Raw genomic sequence first — 20,695 nt, 5'->3', positions numbered from 1 at the left:
ATGTATAATTATACTTTCCAGTAGACACTGAAATTGTTTTGCTGAGCCTTGGCTGCCTGCAATTCTAAGAAATGATGACTTTGAAATTGTTAGGAGACCACAGAAATGAATTTACTTCAGGAGTTTTCATAGTTCTTTGAGCAAAACAATTCTTGGTCATTCTGGCAAGGACTTCAAATTGTGGTTCCAGAAATGGAAGACACAAAAAAATCCTAACAGACTAAAGCACCTAGACAGAATTTTCTATTTACTCTCAAATCTATCTATATTGTAAAAGGGCTACACTGAAATTAATGCATTAACTTTTCATTTCTGAATCTGGTTTTGATACCAATAGGAGACTAAAAGTTATTTAACTCCTACTGTTTTGATCTATAATTCGTAAACTGGATGACTATCATTTGTACAATAAGCACATAGGCACAGAAAAATATTTCCTAAATGAATTTGTGGAGCACTGCTACTGTAAACGTTGATCCCTTGCAAAAGATTTTCAAAAATTAACATGCATTACTGAATTTGTAAAGGGACATGGTTTTTGCAGCGAGTGGCTAACAGGTCAGGCTTTACATTTATGAGCTATATCTGCCACTCGAAACCATAAGAGGGTTTATATTGGTCTACTTTTTTCACTTTTTCTTTAAGACAAAATCACTGCTTCCACTGGAAAGACATGAAACAAATGTAAAACCAAATATTTTCTAAAGCAGCTCAGTAAAATATATCTTATTCCAGTCCAGAGGAAATACTCTTGTACCTCCAAAGATGCTTTGGAGTGATGTGAAAGCACATCATTCATCATTAGTGTGATCACTCAGCAGTCATGAGAAATGACTCAGATGATTGACATGCTCTAGCTGACCCTGTGTGTGCAGGGTGCTTGGACTAGATCATCTCCAACCTTAGGGATTCTATGACTGTGGTCCCTGCTTCTCTTCAGAACTGCACAGCAGACTCTGGACAAACAGCTTTAGTTCTCAGCAACCATTTCTGTCTCAATGCCTCTACAGTATATACCAGAAAAGCTCCTGATATCTGATGACACTTATTCAAGCTGATCATAAGTGACTTTTTGTAGGTCACACATAGTTGGTGGCCAAAGCACACAAAAGATTTGCTAAGGTTGCTACTGTGTTACCCTACCACTACTACTACTACTACTACTACTACCACCACCATTGGACCATAAGCAATTATTGTTGCTTGTATCATTCACATAAAAAGAAACAATAAATATCTAGATAAGCTTAGGGATGCCAACTGTATTTTGGCATGAATAAACTGGATCTGCTCTAATCCACCAGCACAAAAATGTGTTGCTTGTTTGTTGATTTCTGAAATATGGCAGTCATTATAAAACCCACCTGATAATTCACAGCCAAGAAGTTCCATTCTCAAAGTACAGTGCCTTCTGCAAACCTGAGGATATAGCCGTATGTACTGTGACTTTATTGGTGGTGTGAAGGAGTTGGCATAAGGAGTGTTGTTGTCTATATTTCCACGGAACACCTATGTTAAAATGACATATTCATAAAAATATATTAAAAGAATTAAGAGATATTCATTCCATTCTGATGCCTCAAGCATATTCCCTTTGCTCTTCTAATTTTCCCTCCTTGGTTCTCTGTGATTTTTTTTCACAAACAGAGGTTGGTTTTTTTCCACTTCCTGTGCCCAGCACTCAAGATTTTAAAGAAGGTGCGACTGCCTTTAGCTTATACATGCACAAGTTTGTTGCCCCTGGTGAAACAGCCTTTGACTTGTCACTCCTAGAAGCTGGTACTTCTAATGCACTAAATTACAACTGTTTTTTTCCCCTCAAATTACTGTTTTAAATAGTTCCTGTTCAATCTAGCCTGCAATTATTTACATTGATTGACATTTATTTTTTCCCTCTACTTCAATAAACTGCTGCAATTACCACTGAATTCTACTGGAACCTTTCCATTGATCCAAGTGGGGGTTGAATTAAATCTAAAAACATTCTTCTATTCTCTCCTCACTCTAACTAGATGCTTATATTTTGGTCTCTTCCCTCATTATACACCTTTTCACAAAGCATTTCAACTTCCTGTCTGCATAAGAGGAACTATGTCGAATGCTGATAAGTGTCTTGTCTATTTTAACTTTCACAGTAAAACGATTCTTGCTGTTTTGCATTCAGAACTCTGTATAAAAATAAATAGTAACCATAAATCGTATACATACATGATAAACATGATACTGTTTATGCAATGCAGAGATTAGCATTGATGAATGGGTTCTATGCTTTTAAGGGTTAACATTAATCTGCCAATGTAATAAAACTAAATTGAAAACAGAGTAATGAGTAATTACTGGTAAACTAATTAAAATGAAAACCACTTAAGAGCAATAAACAGGATTATTCTAGCTTTGGGACACAGTATTTTTACAACCATCAATTAAAGTATAAGAAATTACAGAAAGTACATATTTTTGTCTTAGCTTTTTCAGAGAAAAATAATAGCAAGGAAGCAGACTGCTTCTTCTGTTTCTCCGTCAGGCAGTTATACTTATCTGCTAGAGATATCTCATACTTCTGAAGACTGCTAAACCATGAGACTTATGCCTATCCAGATAACGTAATCTTACCATATCTTCATCTGTGCCTTTTACTTTGTACATTGTCCATGACTTCCCATCATTACTATATGCAATTTTGTAAGATTTTATGTATTCTGGACTTCCAATCCTCTTGGCACCTTGAGTTATAACGCCAGTGACTCTCATCTTCCTCTGTAGGTTTATCTGAAATAATAATATAATGTCATCATTAAACATCTGAGGGAAACAATTCTAGAAATCTAGAATTTATCTCTTTTTCTGACTCCAAGAGAACTGCAGCACTTAAAAGACTATCTCTATTTTTGCATTAACTCCATTTATTTTTCATTTATGTATGTATATACATAAATAAGATTTTGACTAAGAAGCATATGCTAAGTTGCCATCTTTGTGTGTATATGTATACACAGACACAATCACAAACACAGCACTGATGTATATCTAAAAAAGAAACAAAGAAAAAGAAATGCAACAACACTTTAATATATTTAGTTTACTAAAGGCTGGATCTTCCATTCTATTAGAAGCTAGTTTAGAATTCCTCCTGAAAAGAGTCCAAGCTAACTTCCAGTTAACGTTTTTTTTTTTCAAAATCTAAGTAAAAACACATCAATGCGCTATATATTCATTTCACAGAATAGTTAAGGTTGGAAGGGGCCTCTAGAGATCATCTAGTCCAACCCTCCTGCTCCAGCAGGGACACCTAGAGCACGTGGCACAGGGTGGCATCCAGGCGGGTTTTGAAGATCTCCAGAGAAGGAGACTCCACAGCCTCTCTGGGCAGCCTGTTCCAGGGCTCTGTCACCCTCACATGGAGGTGGAACTTCCTGTGTTTCAACTTGTACCCATTACCCCTTGTCCTATCACTGGCCACCACCGAGAAGAGTTGGCCCCATTCTCCCTATAAATATCTCCTCTCAGGTATTTATATGTATTGATCAGATCCCCCCTCAGTCTTCTCTTCTCTAGGCTAAACAGGCCCAGCTCACTTAAGTCTTTCCTCATACGATAGATGCTCCAGTCTCTTAATCATCCCTGTGGCCCTATGCTGGACCCTACGGGCCCAGTACTGATCCCTGGGGGACACCACTGGCCACAGGCCTCCAACTAGACTCGGCCTCATTTATCACCACCCTCCAGGCCCTGCCATCCAGCCAGTTCTCAGTCCACCTCACTATAAGATAAATACCTATACAGGCCTATACCTATACCTATACATTATACAGGCAAGATAAAACAAAAGAATGTCATATGATATTCACGAAAATGTTAATAATTACAAGAACATCATCTTCAACAACAAATTAGAAAAATAGTCATTGCTTATTTGCCTTTCACATGTATTTACTTCCCTCTGTCTATGCACATATAAGACATTCTACTGCTTGGGGAAAAGGAAGAAAAATTGCAATATCAAATACTTTTTTTTTTGATTCAGTAATGAATATAATTTGGCATTTTTTCAGCTTTATTTCCCTCTTTTCATATAATAATTAAAGATCTTTTTATGAGGATTGCACAGCCAGTCACATACAGTCCTGCAGGTTTCTGCAGAGTATTGATGATAACTCTTTGACACAGACTGTGGAGGAGCCAACGAGGGCTACTGGACCTTGCACTAACAAATAGAGAGGGACTTATAGCTGATGTGAAGGTGGGGGGTAGCCTTGGCTGCAGTGACCATGGAGGAGTTCAGGATCCAACGAGGAGGAGGCACCATGGACTTCAGGAGGGCCAACTTTGGCTTCTTCAGAGACCTCCTTGGAAGAATTCCATGGGCTGGGGCTCTGGAATGAAGGGAGGCCCAAGAGAGCTGGTCAATATTTAAGCAGCCCTTCCTCCACGCTCAGGAGCAGTGCATCCCTATGAGTAAGAAGTCAGGCAGAGGTGGCAGGAGGCCTGCGTGGATGAGCAAGGAGATGCTGGCAAAACTCAAACAGAAAACAGTAGTATACAGGATGTGGAAAAAAGGACAGGCTCCTTGGGAGGAATATAGGAATGTTCTGAGGGAATGCAGGGATGTGAGGAGAAAAGCCAAGGTACATTTGGAATTAAATCTGGCAAGGGATGTTAAAAATAATAAGAACAGCTTTTTCAAATATATCAATGGCAAAAGGAAGATTAGGGAAAATGTGGGTCTGCTGGTGAACGAGGTGGTTGCCCCGGTTACAAAAGTCACAGAAAAAGCAGAATTACAAAAGGATTTTTCTTTTATATAAGCAAGAGTAGCATCTAGTAAAATCATGATCCTCAATCCCTAATGAAAAACAAAACAATCACTGTAATTTGATAAGTGAAACAATGAGAAAAAGAAATCTGCCAAAGATTTTGATACAGTGTTAGAAAATCAAGCAGAGAAAAAAATAGTCCTAGTGAATGAAGGGAAGAGTTGGTTATATAATTATCAAAAGTAAAGAAAAAATCTTTACTTTTTAAATACTCACTTTATCATGCATAATGTTTAAGCTGTTTTTAATATTCAAGAACCAAAGAAAAGCCTGTCTTTTTAGGTGTAAACTAACCCCTTTACTTCATAGGTTGGTATTTATATGTATATGCTATACAATTTTATTTACATCTGTTTTTTAATAGACAGAATCTTTCCTTTAACATTTTTTTTTTGGATCAGCATCACTCCTCTGAGGCCCAAACAGAGCTTTGGCTTTATATGGTATTAAGGTTCAAGTAAGCTGGAAAATAAAAAATGGGGCAGAATATTTTGCAATTAGGTCTGTATAATCTGTCAGTTTTGCAGGAAAGCGCCAATGAAGGTCGAGAAAATAATTCAGAAATCCCTGCAGCTTTAATATGCACAAAATTCTCCTGGGACTGATTTCATGCCTGGGGTACTTTCAGTCAGTACACCAGGCCCTTTGTGCCTGGGTTATTTTATGTGCTTTATATTTTTAAAGCCAGAGCTTAGCAAAACACAAAATATTACAACTGTGCAATGACTATAAAAAAGCAGCTGCCCAAATTTTTCTTATTTAATGTACTTCAGTAGGAAGCAGAGTTCCCAATGTGTGCTAGCTCTTTCAGCACTAAATGCATGTTTAAATGCATTGTTCTCTGGCAACTTTGAAAAAAGGACAAAACAAAACAAAAGCAAACCTTAAGATGCTCTGCTTTGTGGATACAGGAGAAACATGGACTCAAGACAGAAGGTTATACATTTTGACTACATGAGTGTCCCAGTTTTAAAATAGATAAAGAAGTGAAAGTAATCAGGATAAAACCAAAAGTTTAATGCATCATTAAAAAAATATATAATATATAATATATAATATATAATATATAATATATAATATATAATATATAATATATAATATATAATATTACTTAAGGCTAGCCAGGCAAATCAAGAATGATAGAAGGCCAAGAGTACTTTGAAAGAAGATAAAAAAAATTCTTAAACAAGACACTTACATAGGAATTTGAAAAAAGAATAAAACAAAACAAAGAGACCAACCAGTTCAACTACCTTTACTTAAAGTTACTCAAGAGTACCAGATTCTGACTATACAGCCACAGTGCTGCACCAAGCTCCAGCTCTGAGGGAATTCCTGGATCCAGCACGTTAGATCCAGCTTAATCACCCAACACACTTTAGGGAATGTTCACAAACTCACAAACTAAAGGATGCCCATTCTCTTACTTTTTATCATTGGCATCTCCAAGAAGTTTTTATTTATTTCAGTGCAATTACAGAATAGTCAGGAAATCGGGGTATTAAAAACTAAGTTTAGCCTCTTGAATTGGGTTAGAGCTAAAGCTAAGTCAGGAAAGGTGTACGTGATTATGTTAGGTCTGGTCTTACAATAGAAGTCATTACAGGAATTCAACAGATCTTTCTTCCCTCAAGTCTTAAATGCATATATATACACATACATACACACACACATTTCAGCAAAGTTTCATTGCTTTCTCTGTTTGTATGATTTGTTCTTTGGATTCAAAAGCTATGTATTAAGATTTTCCTTTCAGAATTTTTTTGTATTTTAAGGTAAAATAAGGGCTTTGAATCAAACCAAAACCCTCCATTTTAAAGACAAGATTACTTACCAAATATCATTAATTGTAATGGCTTGTAATTTGGATTGCAGAATTTGGGAAACACCATAGTCATGTTGCTGTGCTGAAAACTTTGCTAGGACAAAGTAAATTTGTAAAATGTTGGAATTAACCACGCACACCACATCTGCAGTGTACAATCCATTTACTTTTAAAATTATCTCCAGTCTTTCTTTTTTTTCTACTATAAACATTAATAGAAGAAAATATGAAAAAGTTTTCCTCTTTCCTAGGATACTAGGCTGAGTAATCTGAATAGATGAGTTTTTCTGATTGTCTTCTAACATATTTAAATTTATGCCTGTTTTCTCTATACCTGTTGTGTTTGGTTAAACTCTCTTTGGTAGATTCTGAAGTCAATGCTCTGTAATCTCGACCTATGTGGCCTGAATGGAAGAAGTTTGTGTACTTTGCAATCTGGGATCAAATAGTAGAGTATATTCACCATCCAAAAGATATCTACTTGACAAATGAAAAAAAAAAGATAGAATTTAAAAAGGAAGATTTTAAAAAATCAATTGCATCGCTATCTTCCACATTATTAAACATTAGACAGATAAGAAGGTGCAGTGACTGTAAGAAGATACAATATGTGATGCTCCTGACCAGAATAAGTAATTATATTCCTCTCATACATTTTTGCACATTTAGCAATTACATTAACACTCACAGAGCTGTTTTTCCAGGAGCAAACTTCCAAAAAATTCTCAGGTTAAATACCTCAAAAAATATCCGCTGAGACAGTAAATATCTGTTTTCATGATCCTTTCTTTGTAACAGAAATTCAGTTCATAGTGAACTATGTTGTTTATATGTTTCAGTTATGAGATACAATAGCATTGCTATAAATAATTTTTTTTCTGGCACAAAGTATAGTTCTTATAGTAATCCTCGTAATTATTGATACAAAACTAGGGTTGAATACAAGATCGATGTTATACTGGCATGTGAAGATTCTTTACAGCAAGCCTTCCCTGATGATTTCATCACTTTCTGAATGTTTATATTTTTACCTCTTCTTTTTAAAGTCTTAATTCTTATAAAGCTATATAGAAAGCACCCACCAAAACATCTTCTGATGAGAAATAGGGACACTTGCCAATGGAGATATTTGCAATAAAATCTTAACATATTTAGCTTCTACCCATAAAAACTGTGAAGTTTGTTCCACAAACAGAAAGGATACATTCAGAAAGGGAGAAGAGCTATAAAGCTATTTTAATACTAAATGGGTGTAAACTGGCCAAAAGTAATTTTCAAGTGGACATAAGAAGAAAAAAAAAACCCTTCCCTCAAGGAAGTAAGGTTCTGAAAAAGTCTCTAATAAAAAGGGCGGAGACAGGTTTTGAGCTGAAGGAACTTGAAAAAAAAATCAGAAAAGGAGCACCCTGACAAGATTCCTGCAATACTGGAAAATTCAATGAGCATGAAAGCTGCCTCCCATGTTTCCTTTTTTTTTTTCCAAACACCCGAGACCTTCAACGCTACTGAGCATTGTTTCACTCTGCAAAAGGGGGTTTCAGTGTGCGATGAGGTCAGAAAAATTCAGGACCGGTAAGCTCATATTCTGCTCATTTTTGCACACTATTGCCACACTTGCAATTTAAGCGGCTCGTATATCTTGCTCCTTGTGTCATTTTGTCACTCTCATAATCAGTGATACATACTAGCAGAGCTTCCTCACATTTAATTGATGATGTTAACATAGTCAGGATATCAGGAGTGCTATGTGTTTTAACTAGAATCTGGCTTAGGTTATATAGTGATTAATGCATAGTAGTTGCAGCCATTCTTGAAGAAGGATTATTACAAGGAGAAAAGTAAACATTTTATATTTGTGACAGTTTAGGGGAATTCATACAGTCATTTGCTATACGTCAGTTTACAAATGATAATTCCTAATTCAATCGTGAGATTGTACACTGCAGATAAATTAAATATTTGGTTATTTCTGATCTGTTGTACAAACCCAAATAATTTTAGTCCCACTTATATAGCTGTAGAACCAGCAAAGCCTCTTCATGAATTTGCTCCTGATTTCTTTCCAAATTCATGCTCCTGCCATTGCCATTTCTAGTGGTTCACTTGGCTATCATACCTTAAGATTAACAACAAACAACTCTCAATTCTTTTCTACACTCTGTTATGGCTTTTCCCTGCCAATCATCTAGAAGTCCTTGTCTAGCTGGATGCATCCCACCATTTTTGTTATCTTTGATAGGACCATTTCTATACTTGAAGTTAGGTATGCTGGATCACAAATCTCCCCAGTAATTTCATTTGTCCTCTGTGAAAAGATCAGTATCTATGTTAAAGCCCCCTATACGGATTTATATGGAAAACAAAAGCACAGGGATAGTTTAGACAAAACTGTAATATTAACACAGAGTAGCATAACAAAAAGCACTCACTTATCTGACTTTTGTTGAAAACTTTCACTTTATGTCTCAGAGAGCTTACATAATTAGACAGACTGAAAACTTGCTTGGTCTGTTTCTTCTTATTATTAAGTCATTATTTTAGTCCCAAGGGTGGTTGTTATGCATGTCATTAACTGGATGAGATGAATTATTCAACTACTGACATGTTTCAACTGTCATGTCAAAAAGAGGTTCATAATCAGTCTCAGTTGTTCAGAGTTCTGTAGCCCAGTAAAATTTCATCTCATTTGCAAAGTATTGACTAAATGGTTATTAACTACCTGCCATTTAACTTTAACGAAGAATCACTAAAGTATTTTATTAATATTATTATTCCTATCACATTCTCTCCACTTGTCTTTACGTCATTTTGGTAGTTGCACTCCAGTAAGGTTATGATAATAAATAAGATGTGACCTGAAGCCCACTAAGGACAAGAATTCCCATTCTGACTTCAGGAGGTTTTCCCCAGCTCTGATATAGTTTGCCAGGCTAAGAAATACCGAATTAGAAGGAAATGTGGTAGGGGAGAAAAGGTTGAATATTAAAACTAAATCTATAATTGAACCTATCTATGGAAAGTTAGCAGCGAAAGCACAAACTGAAATAGCAGGTAACACACAGGAAATGAGACTTTTGAACTCCGTATCAGGGTGTCTTTTCCAGATGCACATTATCTTCACAAGAAAAGGCTTGCCTACCATTTCTCTTACTATCACGCTTCTGTTACACTTACTCAGCCAACAATGGAATATGGCTTTTAGTTTTTAAGCAATGCTATGTTTCAAATTTCACAAGACAAGTAAAATACACATCTTTACTATTTTTCTTACTTGGTCAAGATAATTGTAAGCATCATATAATTTTTTTGAAATTTTCTGTTGCAATAAACCCACTATTCAGACCCAGGTGGCTTTCTGCTGCTTATCATACTTATCCATTTACCACTCTTTTTTGCTATTCCCCTGTATCTAGCAAGTACCTCATGTTTCTCATCTATTTAGTGCAGAATCTTTTAAACTGTCTGTTCATTCAAAACCCAAAGCACACTGTAGTTCTTGTCGCAATTTCTTCCCTATCTCGCAATATTAGAATATAATTAGACCAAATGTTATCCTGTCTGTTCACCTCATGACAGAATTGTGGGAGAAGCACCAATGGGGAAATAGGAGCAAGTAATATCAGTATTACTTGCACCGTGTTATCCTTTAGAGTAATCTGTTTGTTGTAAAATTGTTTATCATAGGACAGAGACTAAGGTTTTAGACGTAAGTGTAGTGGAAGGGGCAGATGACTGAAAAACTTGTCTTCTGAGAGAGGAAAAAAAAAAGGTAATTACACTTCAGATCTTGGGACCAAGAAAATACTTGGAAATTATTTTCTTCAAAACACTTTGGAAGAATGAGAGTTGAGAACTTTCAGGGTCTTGCATAATATAAAAAGTTCCATTCAAAAGTATTGATAATCAGGAAAACACAAAGAATTTCCAATAATTTTAATGAGATCTGCTGTTTTCCTGAAGAAACACTTTCTATTAAATCTGTGGAGACTTTCCACAAAGGCTGAGAGACAATGGATATGGTAAAAAATGTAAAATGTCATTCAATTTAGTAGAAGAAAAAAAAAACTCAAAATCTGTAGAGTTTCAGCAAAGGCCTCAGCTTTGAAAGATGCCTCTATCTTAACCATACACAGCATATCAAGATTATAACACTGCAAAAGTAAAACACACTCATATTTTCAGTCCACAGGACGGATTTCCCAGTATATGAGGGTGTGCAGAAATGGCCTTTGAAGTGACGACCATATGTATGTTACTACAGGGAGTTCCTCTCCACCAGTACTTTCTCTCCACCACCTCTGAAATACCAGAGCAATACTGAGCTGTGCACTTCTCCACAACTACAGCTGTATCAAGACTCTACCTATACTTCTACCTTACTAAAGGGAATGTCCATCATGCTGTACTTCTGTGACCTATTTACACCCATACAAATTCACAACCTATGCACTATTCTGGATTAATCTATACATATATAAATGCATATACACAACTCTGTACAATGCAAAAATTGTTACTATATTTGTATGTAATTTATTTTATTATTAAGTTACATATCCGGGATCTTACTTGCCATGAGGTAACTTGAAACAGTTCTTTTCCAAAATTCAAAGTTAGCAGAAACCTAACCACAAGGATTGTTTGGTTTACTGATTTTTAAAGTGAGCATTTAAGAAATAAAACATAACTTGTGTGCCTGTAACACTAGCATAACATCATCTTAGTTATTTAGACCCCATGCTCTCCCACAGTAAGACCATTATGCCCACACATTCATTGTTCCATTAAAATCCGTGAGCCACCATATAGGAGTGTCTCTAAAAGAAACCTGTTACTGGTGCAAGAGAGGCACACAGTTGCTTATTTCAGAGTGCCGCTATTTGCGGTTTTAATTACTTTTACTATGGTAAAGGTAGGGAGCTATGCAGGCAGAGTAGTTAGCACTGCATTAAAACAATTCATTTAAAATACTTGTATTTCAAGGATTCAGCCAGATTATACAGAGTTATTACTGAAAGCTGGTATGCGGGCTAACAGAATACGTTACATATATTGTTCATAAATGGAAAATGAAGCTTCTGTTGCCACAGGAATCCCAATGTTAAACTGACTGCTTTTGTGTAGGTGCAACCTCAATCAAAAGTTGTTTGAATACCTTTCTGCGTGGCTGACTGTGAGTATGAAGAATGAAACTGGGAAATATAAGGTGGTATCAAACAGATACAGAGGAATGGGACACAAGGGAATGTCTGGATGATTACAGCCCTTTTGTTTTCTAGTCTACTTTCGGTACTTAAAATTACATTTTGAGATTGAAAGCAGCATACTATGGACAGCAATGGAGAACTGCAGCTGATTGACATTAGCTTCTGGCTCACTGAAGCCAGTGACGCTTTGACAGACATTGATCACATGAAGATCTAACTGCTGCTGGTCAAAGGTCCTACATGGAAGGGTTTTGACAGAATTCAACAATATCTTATTCTCACCTTCCAAGGGCTTTTGGTACTAACTCCTAATTGCCCATATTGTCCATATCCACAAAAATTGAAGAGCTTTAACAGACTTTGTTAACACTTAGCTTCCAAGCTAAGTCTCCCTCTATGATTCACTTTACATCATGACTCTGAGACTGTATTTCATAAGATTCACTTGTCCACTTTTGACAGGTATATTAAGTAATATTAAATACTTAATCTATGATGACAGGTATTTTTGGAAACGGATACTACAATACTCATGAATGAGGAAATGAACTTTGACAAAATGAATGGTTTGACAGATGGCAGTTTGCTCAGAGATCTTACTAACAGATGTTTGAATGAATCTTCTGCAAGTATTTTGGATTTTATGATTTTATCATTTTATTAACAAATACTTATTACACGGTGCATGCCTGCCCTCTGTAAGTTCTTTATGTTGAATTTGCTATTTTTTTCCTATATGCCTCGCTTTTCTTTTCTTTTCTTTTCTTTTCTTTTCTTTTCTTTTCTTTTCTTTTCTTTTCTTTTCTTTTCTTTTCTTTTCTTTTCTTTTTTCTTTTCTTTTCTCTTTTCTTTTTGAAAAAAAAAGAAAAACAATTCTTTGCTGCCTAGAGATAGAACGATGGAAATTAGAAATTCTTTATAATAAAGCACACTTTTTCATACGTCCCAGTAGCAAGGAGTAGGTTTTGAAAGACTGATTATCCACACAATCAATTATGTTCATATTAGGCACTGCAAGACCAAAAGAAGTGGGGTCGGGAGCCAGGAGTGGGCTGATGCACACTGCAAGGGGTGTGGGAGACACAGATGTAAAAAAATGAGTAACATTACAAATAATAAAATACACTGCACATAATAAAACAATATTCCAAAATATTTGGAATAAAAAAAATAAAAAATATAGTATAAAAGCATTCTTGCTAATCACTAAGTAAAACACTGGCACAGTTTCTGGAGCAGAAATTAAAATTAATTCTCTCAAACAAGTACCCTAAACACTGTGCTGCATAATTTTCTCTTACCCTGGTGATTTTTAAGTTGTCTTATATATCACAACGAGTAACATGCCAATACTACACTACACTCCTACTACTACTACACTCAGATACATATTTTCAGTGATATTTGTGTATGGACAATACTCAAGGAAGATTCTAATACTGTTTTCTCTGGATCAACTTTGGCATCTTCACTGCACCTTGCTGACTCTGTGTCCACCCCCTGAGGCACTGAACATTCCTATGCATTTCAAGGGAGTCCTATGCACTACAGGGTAGCTGCCTAAGTATCTGATTCCTGCTATGTGAACAAGCTTTATGAGAACAACATTTATTGCAGCTCTAACTGGACTTAGCTGACAAAGTTCTAAATTGAGCCAAAGTTCTAAATTGACCCAAACAAGAAGAAAAATATAAAAATGAAAAAGGGATAGAAAGGAATTAATTATTTGAAGAGAAAAAAAAAATCAATCTAACCACAAACTATATATTTATATGTGTGTGTGTATATATATATATATTTGCTTACTATAAAACCTATAGGAGGAAGAGGAGAGCCTTTCAAATTATTCAACCTGAACTGAGTTTGCCATTTTGATTTTGCCATGAAACTAAGAACCCCAGCTGTTTTGTTAGTGAATCCTCTTCCTTTTCACAGTAATAAAATGGAATATTTGCATATTTTATTTATTAGTAAATCAGTAACCATACTGGTGTCTCTGGAGACACAGTTCATGCCATTGTAATAACGGATATCTAGGCTTTTTTTTTCTTATTTTTCTATTTAATTACTCATATTTAAGTACAATAGTGTCCAGTAATTCAAATGTTCTCAAAAAGTAGCAGGAAATTCAGTTCATTCTCTATATTTCAAGTACTCCCAAATCTGCTTATGATGACTGTGGATTAGTACGGACCTTGTAAAAGCAATTTTCATACCCAAATGACCCCAAACACTTGAAAAAGAGAAAAATAAAAATGGTAGTCTCTTATAGTCACTCAGTTATTGTCATTATCATGCATAATCCCCACAGAAATATGCTTCACAGTCAGATTCACAAAATCAGCAAAAATTAAGGGATTTTTTTTTTCTCATAAATATTAGTTCACAGTGCAAAAGCAGTAATTACATAGCAGCCTGCAGACACTCATACCTTAGATTCCTTCCCTAACCAAACAGCCAAATCCATGACCAGGACATTAAATTTACTCTTAATCTCCGCCTTGATCAAAGTTTACCCAGTCCCCTCCTGATTCAAAAAATCATCTGTCCCAATCTGTGCCCATCTTTGCTACATAATGCTTTTAAATATCTATTTCCTATTCTATTTCCTACTTCAAAGTACACCCCGATTTTAAACTGTCTAGGCTTAAATATGATACCCTTTACTTTCTACTCTTGTAGGCTTTTAACCACCTTCTCACCTCCTGCTTAGACCAGCATATAATCTCTCCCTCTCCAATTGTCTCCCCCTAATTTGCAATCCATCTTTCAATTTAGACAAGGGGCTATTCTGACTTACAGGCACTAGGAATCGTCAGCCTGAGGCTATGGAGCATATGGGTCTTGCAGGAAATTCAAGCCTCATATGCTAAATATTCCTGTGACAGGACTGGATTATGTGGGTGAAGGGACACTTAAAGTGAACAGACGGCTGAGAGAAAAGCAGGGGTTTCCAAGTATGACATTCTTAGGCCTTCCTGATACATTTTTTGCACTTAACCCAGCCCAGCCTGTCCTGCAGTGCAGTGGCAGGAGCTACTGAAGCTCTTTTGTGAGCTACTTCTCCACTCCAGCCTCTCAGGCACAGATGGTGTATGTCTTACTGTTCTCCGGCAAATTAAGTTATAGGAACCTTGTTCTATGGTCCGAGAAACTACTGGGCTAGTATATGTTACTTAGAACAAAAAGGCCATCCACATGCCAGAAGTCTGAAGATACTGACTTGCTTCTTCTGGAACAAAATTCATCTGCTTGCCTTCTCCCACCCCTCCTATGGTTCCTTCACATGCCAAAGATTCTGCCCAAGTTACTACTACATCAGTTAAGATGTGACTGATCACTTTAGTGCTGCCACGCAGCCTTAGTTATATTCAGTCTTGTTTTACATTACTCTTTATGACATTCCAGTTTGGCATCTCTACCATGGCTGAGGGCTTTGTGGGTAACAGGAATAATAATAACTGCAATGGTATAAAAAAGAAAAATATTCTACAGAAGATAGGGGAAAATTGGCCATGACGAGAGGAAAATTGAGCTGAGAATGCAAAGCACAGGTATGAATCTACAGGCCGGTCAGCCTCACCTTCGTCCCTGGAAAAGTGATGGTGCAGCTCATCCTAGAGACCATCTCTAGGTATGCTAAGGAAAAGAAGGTGATCAAGAGTGGTCAGCATGGATTCACTAAGAGAATGTTGTGTCTGACGAACCTGAAAGCCTGATAGGGGTGACTGGCTGGATGGATGATGGGAGAACCATGGACGTTGTATACCTTGACTTCAGCAAGGCTTTCAACACAGTCTCCCAGAACATCCTCATAGCAAAGCTCTGGAAGTATGGACTTGATGAGTGGACAGTGAGGTGGATTGAGGACTGCCTGAATGGCAGAGCTCAGAGGGTGGTGATAAATGGGGCCAAGTTTGGTTGGAGGCCTGTGGCCAGTGGTGCCCTGCAAGAATCAGTACTGGGCCTGGCACTCTTCAGCTTGTTCATCAATGACTTGGACGAGGGCACAGGGTGCCCCCTCAGCAAGTTTGCAGATGACACTAAACTGGGAGGAGTGGCCGACACTCCCAAGGGATGTCCTGAGGGACTCAGGATGGAGAGTTGGGCAGAGAGGAACCTCATGAGGTTCAGTATGGACAAGTGCAGGGTCCTGCACCTGGGGAGGAATAACCCCAGGCACCAGGACAGATTAGGGATTGACCTGCTGGAAAGCAGCTCTGCAGAGAGCGATTTGGGAGTTGACGACAAGTTAACCATGAGTCAGTAATGTGCCCTTGTGGCCAAGAAGGCCAATGGGATCCTGGCCTGCATCAGGAGGAGCGTTGCCAGCAAGTTGAGGGAGGTGATCCTCCCCCTCTACTCAGCTCTGGTGAGGCTGCACTTGGGGTATTGTGTGCAGTTCTGGCCTTCCCAGTACAAGAAGGACATTGAGCTTCTAAGGAGAGTGTAAAGAGAATATACTAAGGATGGGGCCAAACTCTTCTCGGTGGCAGTGATAGGACAAGGGGTAATGGGTGTAAGTCGAAATACAGGAAGTTCCACCTCCATGTGAGGAAGAACTTATTTCCTGCGGTGGGGGGCAGAGCCCTGGAACAAGCTGCCCAGAGAGATTGTGGAGTTTCCTTCTCTGGAGATCTTCAAAACCCTCCTGGATGCCACCCTGTGCTCTAGGCATCCCTGATGGAGCAGGAGGGTTGGACTAGATGATCTCTAGAGGTCCCTTCCAACCTTAACTATTCTGTGGTTCTGTGATTTAGAAGCTCCTGTTAGCTAGTTTGTGGAAATAAATGGTTATTCTTAAAATATTATAACTCCATTATTCTATTACCTATGGAAGGTAGAGGACTGCAGAGAGGAGCACTAGTAAATGGAAAGAAGAATGACTTAGAGAAGAAGTGACAGGAAAGGGAGAGAAAAATGATTGAATATCAGTATAAGAGAAAGTCAGAACCATAATTTAGGACTGGATCCATTCCCTTGAAATATCTAAAAGGCTTTGCATACAGTGCACAGAGAACAACAAGCCTACCCACGGCCATGCCTATTCTGATCCACACTTCCTTCAGAAAACATGAACTATGAAAACTGTGTGCTTTGGGACAAAGAAGGAATAGACATGAAATAGAGACAGGAATAACAGGTTAAAAAAAAAGTTTTAAAATTATGCAAACAAAAGTTAAAAGGATAAAGGGAATTAGTGCCCTCTTAAAAGAGAGCTCTGACAGAAAATGGTATCACTGGTGCAGACACAGTGACCATTTTGGCATATCTCAATAGCAATTCATAAAATTACAGAAGTATGTTTTTAATGTTTTCAAATACAATGGGAAAAAACAGTTAGTGTCACTAGTAAAGTAATAAACAGTAGACATAGGTATTTTAACACAGTGCAAACTTAAGAGGAGAAATACAGGTCAGCAGAACTTTAAAAGGGAGACACGACTTAGTCTGAGTTTAATTTGCTTTCAAAAACATGGTCACTGACCCTTTAAATCATAAGCCAATTACAAGCATTGTAGTGCCATTACTAATTACATGCTGTGAGAATAAATTTAAAATGGCAATTTCAATTTTCAGTTCATTGGGAGAATGCAGGAAAATGAAATTGCATACTAATTAGTTCATGTGTGTCAGACACCTGAAAGATTAGAGAAAAACCTGCACTCATTACAAGTGAGTTATAAGGAATGCACTCAAACCTTTCATTTGCTAAGCTGCATATAAATAAAGAAATTAAATGACAAAGAAAATTGATAATGATGGAACAAGGCAAAAATAGCTACAGGCATGTACATAATTATACTTCAGGGAACTTTGCCTCTTAATAGAACAGCTTTCTTTAGAATTTATCTAGCATTAGAAACTACAGTGGAATAACAGGCTACTCTTTTGGGTTCACTGCACTAAATGTTAATTCACAGTTCATAAAATGGAGGTTCTGGTTTTGCAACTTTCCACTTAATCTCTGTCAAACATTTACAGATTTTTCAGAAGCTATCTTCTGGTCCAGTTGCTTCATCAAACCAGCATAGAGAGGCCCCATATGAAAACTCTTCCTATCAGAAGTGATCGAAGTCACCTAACTGTATAACCCTCAGACTACCCTGTACCTTGTCAACAGCCTTTATTTCCACAAAAAAGCCAACTGCTTACTGCAGAGTAAGCATCTCTATTCCGGAAGAAGGTCGTTAAGAGATAAAGAAAGTAAAATTAAAGGCAGAATGTTAGAAGGAACATTTCTTTCACCAGACCAAATGGAAGCTAGTCAGAAACCTAACACAGAATCAGAATACGCTGACTTGTTGTAATGTTCCACAAATGTTTAAGAAATAGTGGAGCAAAGTCCAAGGCAAGTATAACTGTAGTGTGGGTAAAAGTATGCACAGCCATCTGATAGCTACTTTGGTGACTGAGATGTGCCTTTGCAAGGAAGTAATTAACCCGTAACAGACCACCTCCAGTTCATCTTCCAATGAAGATATGTCTTGGGGGTCAATGGTAAACACTTCTGTTTTTTTCCTCCGAATTATTTAATAAAACCCATGTTCTAAAACATCCCAAAAAGCTGCCATAACACTAATGCTTTTTATTATCCTTTAAAGTTAAATTAGCCTTCTGTTCCAGAGAAAATAATTCTGCTCAAGTCCCTTAACATTTTCATTTCGGGTCTTTTTCAATGTATGCATTTTATAAACTTCCTAACCTTCCTGATCTTCACAGAAGAAAATTGACTTAAGATACACTGAAGGTCTTTGTGTGTTTACTCCAAAGTGAATAACAAACAGTAACACAGGCTACATTTTTCAAAACTGACAAAAGCCAATATTCTCACCACAGTAGCCTTAGAAAACTTTATCAAGTAGTGCTTTGTGCCTGATTTCTAAAGAAGAAAAATGAACAGGCAATCCTGTACACATTTTTCCACTGCATTTGGGAACTGTTCAGAAAAATCACATCTGATAGTCAGTAAGACGACTGAAATGTGAATAGAAATTATGCTATTTACACAAGGACAACAGCAAGAAGAGTGTGTCTGATGCAACTAGTGAGCATAAAGGCCTTGTAGTTCAACTTACTCAGTGCCAGTAGACTAGACACCAATTTTGTCTAAGTGAGCAAAGGAAACAGGGTAGTTACTGGGCCCAGTAGTGCAGCTGGAGCTGCACTAGAAGTAGGATGTGCAGAATTGCTGCTGTGTGTGGCAGCTCCCCTTCAAGTAAGGCCATCTTCTGTGGTCAGAGATGGGCTTATGAGAGAAGGAGATCAGGCCATTGCCATAGCCTGAAGGAGCAGTGGCCCCTCGGTACTGGCTTTTGCTATTGCTGTGCTGAGTTCACGTGGGGGAAGCATCCTTTTCACATATTGGCCATATTGATTAGCACACATATTGACTATATTGATTAGTAGGCAATTTTTCCCATGAATGTGTTATCCTGCGTTAACTAACACCTTAGTCCAATCCACACATCATAGAAATAAGACAGCCTGAGGCAAAAGAGCTGTAGAAATTACTAGCTGATAATTATCTTCATTAAAGTACACCCACAGGACTTCATAGTCCATTGTTTCATGACTTTTTCTGAAGACATTTGCTAGGCTTGAAGAAATCCAGTACACAAAGGGGACACTACCATTTGAATCTGGAGATAAAAGCCTTTGAGCAGGAATAAAAAAAAAAGTATTTTTTGCCTCACAAATTTTGGCTGAAATAACAACTACTTCAGCCTTAAATAAAACAGTTACTGTTACTTCCAGAGTGATGCACACACTGCTTAGAGTGCATCTGTGCCCTGAGCTGCTAAGCAGAAAAGACAAAATCTTTCCATAGGCCATGATATGGAAACAGAAAAAAACCAAAAAACATATCAAAGCGGACTTAAGTTTGCCTCAAAGAAGGCTGCAGGAGTGTGTCAAAGCACAACCAACAAAATATACTGCTGCTAAATGCTACTAAGGACCTAATGAGCAATGTAGCACCTGTGAAAAAAAGCTTCCTTGAAAAGACTCTAAGTCAGTTTCTGCAACAGAGAGATTCCTAGAGTTACAATGGAACATATATATACATTTCTCAGAGACATCTATGTATCTGTAAAGTGGAAATTATTACTGTTTTGCAACCAAACAGGCCACTTTAGTCAGGCCACACATAGAAGTGAACAAAAATCTAGCTTTGGTTTGCCACTTGTCTTCATCAGTTTTTTAAGTGACAACTGAATCAAGGAGATTTTTTTTCCTCCCCAGCTCCATCTGTTACCTGAATCCATGGCCATCTGTCATTTTCTGCAGCAGTCCAAGCATTTACAAGACCCTTCTTATTAAGTCGAGCATAGTATGGATACCATTTCTGGAGTCCGAAAAGAGCTCGATGAGTGGATGACGCAGTGATTTGTTGGTTTGACACAATTCCTCCTTCTATTCCTAGAGGGCCAGAGCATCCTGTGAATTAAAAGAAGAAAAGAAATGAACTGAAATTACCAATTCTTCTAAATCACTAGTGAATTACCTATCAACAGCATATAAATAGACCCAAAAGATTACGTACCAAAGAGGGATGTTGGACTAGATGACCTCTAGAGGTCCCTTCCAACCTTAAGCATTCTATGATTCAATGATTCTATGTTATTGGAAGAAATGTAAAGCACCTGAATAGTATTTTTTAACTTGTAGAAATGAGTGAATAGTACAAAATATTGTCTGTAAATAACTAGTCTCATTACAAAAACAATGAAATAGATTAAGCTTGTAACTTCCTTTAGTCTGTTCTCTCTGGAGAGTTGAAAGCTTGAGTTTTAAGGATACAAATATTAAGAAAATAATTCTCATATTCAAATATTGAAGTAGTTGCT

At 37.2% G+C, this 20,695-nt stretch overlaps 1 protein-coding gene across 1 annotated transcript in view; it reads right to left on the bottom strand.

Moving 5' to 3' along the window:
* Positions 1 to 20,695, bottom strand: part of EDIL3 (EGF like and discoidin domains 3) — a 224,305-nt gene that overhangs the window by 49,944 nt on the left and 153,666 nt on the right. The window contains exons 6-8 of the mRNA XM_088522101.1: positions 20,104 to 20,285; positions 2,614 to 2,769; positions 1,365 to 1,509 (exon numbers count right to left, since the gene is read on the bottom strand). Coding sequence (XP_088378227.1) covers positions 1,365 to 1,509; positions 2,614 to 2,769; positions 20,104 to 20,285 — 483 coding nt within the window. The remainder of the gene's footprint in view (positions 1 to 1,364; positions 1,510 to 2,613; positions 2,770 to 20,103; positions 20,286 to 20,695) is intronic.

The sequence above is a fragment of the Tinamus guttatus genome, unplaced genomic scaffold, assembly GCF_059628265.1.
Source record: "Tinamus guttatus ecotype Peru unplaced genomic scaffold, ASM5962826v1 Tinamus_guttatus_pri_ptg000149l, whole genome shotgun sequence".
NCBI lineage: Eukaryota > Metazoa > Chordata > Aves > Tinamiformes > Tinamidae > Tinamus > Tinamus guttatus.
This window is presented reverse-complemented; position numbering and strand designations above follow the sequence as displayed.